General features: G+C 25.0%; 1 protein-coding gene across 1 annotated transcript in view; it reads right to left on the minus strand.

The window, feature by feature from the left end:
* LOC105627902 (ATP-binding cassette sub-family G member 4-like) overlaps positions 1-2,137 on the minus strand; it is a 12,223-nt gene that overhangs the window by 6,587 nt on the left and 3,499 nt on the right. Inside the window, exon 3 of the mRNA XM_012209174.1 lies at positions 727-900. Within this exon, the coding sequence (XP_012064564.1) occupies positions 727-900 (174 nt within the window). The remainder of the gene's footprint in view (positions 1-726; positions 901-2,137) is intronic.

Raw genomic sequence — 2,137 nt, forward strand, 5'->3', positions numbered from 1 at the left:
TATATATATATATATATATACATATACATATATATATAGTATATATANATATACATACACACACACACACACACACACACATATATATATATATATATATATATATACATAGAGTTTCGATATAGCACATTAAAATTTAATATTAAAGTTGAACTATAATTCAAAACAATACATTATAACATGCTAGCTACGTTGTAACATATTGCTAAAATATTCTGAGCATTTGTATAAAATAATTAATTTATATAAAAAGAAGGGATAAATATCGATTAATTTATGTATCGAGTAACTTATATCAAATAATATCAAATAAAACATTAAAAAAGGACGTTAAAGGAGAATGTTAAAAAGAGACTAACTTCTGCCCATAAAAAGTTTAAAAGAAATAGTGTTTTTATAGATTTTAACTTATTGGATATGATAAATTATAAAGTTATTAAAAAGTTTTTGGGGGCGATATATTGGAGAATACCTTGAAAATTGAACAAAAACATTGAAATTTAGATCCCATATTCGTGCTCAATTCTTCAAAATATTTCCTATATTTTTCTCGAACTTTTTACCGTATAATATATACTATGATATTCAGGAAGTCTCTTAAAATCTATTAAAAAATATTGTTTCCCTTTTATTTATACTCTTTTAGGCAGAAATACTCTTTTTATCAACCTCTTTTATAAAACGATTGTTATCAATATATAGTTGCATTAGTAATTTATGCTATACCTGATTAGAGTCCGTACTGTCGAGACCGCTTGTTGGCTCGTCTAATAAAAAAACGGATGGTTGAACGAACATTTCCACGCCGATAGAAAGTCTCTTCCGTTCACCACCGCTTAATTTATTCGCCAATGTGTCCAGACACTTTGATAAGTTGAGACGTTTCGCGATATCGTTCACCTGAAAAAATGTCTGATGTATGCAATGCGTCAATCTATATAAATTTATCTATATAAACTCGCCAAGCTAAATAGTAGAAATAATAATAATATACCAGTATTTCAAATAAAGCGTCACAAATTTTTATCTCGGAAACACGGTATTATTGAGAAAACTTTTTCAGAACATAAGTAAGGTTCAAAAAGATCTATTTACTGATATTATTAATTTGACTTAATAAAAAGTTATCCAAGTAAAATTGCTTATTCTTATACTCAACAAACATGATCGAGAAATGTATTAAAAAATGTATTAATTTTGAAATAATTTCTTTAAGCATTCCCTAACTGTCCAGTAGATTCCGCATCATTGTGAATATACGTTGACATTGAATAAAGTAACAAAAAGTAATGTGAATAGGAAAAATAAATGCGATAAGATATTATAAGAGGTCACTTGCGATAACATGTTTATGGATGCAGCGACGTTATAATAATTGAAGACTTCAGAAAACAGTCATTTGAGAATACGCAGAGTAGAAGGGGCGTCTTAACAAATCAAGTTTTGTTGTAATAACACAAATCAATTATAATAACAAATTTCTTTTGTTGTCACAATGAATTTGTATGAGCAAGTGATTTTGCTTCAATAGCAAAAATATAAGCTAAGGACACATTATTTTAATTATTTTAAATTAACTTAGTTTAATTAGTTTAAATTAACTTAAATTAAAAGATAAATACACGTAGCAAATTTTTTCTCTTAGCAACAAAACATTCTACTCTAATAACAAGTAATTTCTAAAATTGATTGTATTAATTAAATTTTATCGCTGCCATTACAAATATGTAGTAGCAATGACAGATTTGCTACAACAGCAATCATACAATCATTTTTCTCCATGTACTTGTAATTAATTTGAATAACTTTGTAAATCAAACGGTTGTGACATTGCAAATAAAAATAAAATAAATGTTATTTTTTTATTAATCTCTAATTGCTAATCACTAATTGCTCGATAGCTACGAAATCATTTCATTGTGTAGCAGTTTTTCGAGCGGATAAGTATATTATTTAATAATATTATTTAATAATAAATTTTATGTATATATAAAATTATTAAATAAATAATTATATAAATATATATAATTCGTATATATATATATATATATATATATATATATATATATATATATATATACTATATAGTACTACTGTGTACTACTTCTTACGTTCTTTTATTATTACTACTACACTA

Source organism: Atta cephalotes, assembly GCF_000143395.1.
Source record: "Atta cephalotes unplaced genomic scaffold scaffold00010, whole genome shotgun sequence".
Classification (NCBI taxonomy): Eukaryota; Metazoa; Arthropoda; class Insecta; order Hymenoptera; family Formicidae; genus Atta; species Atta cephalotes.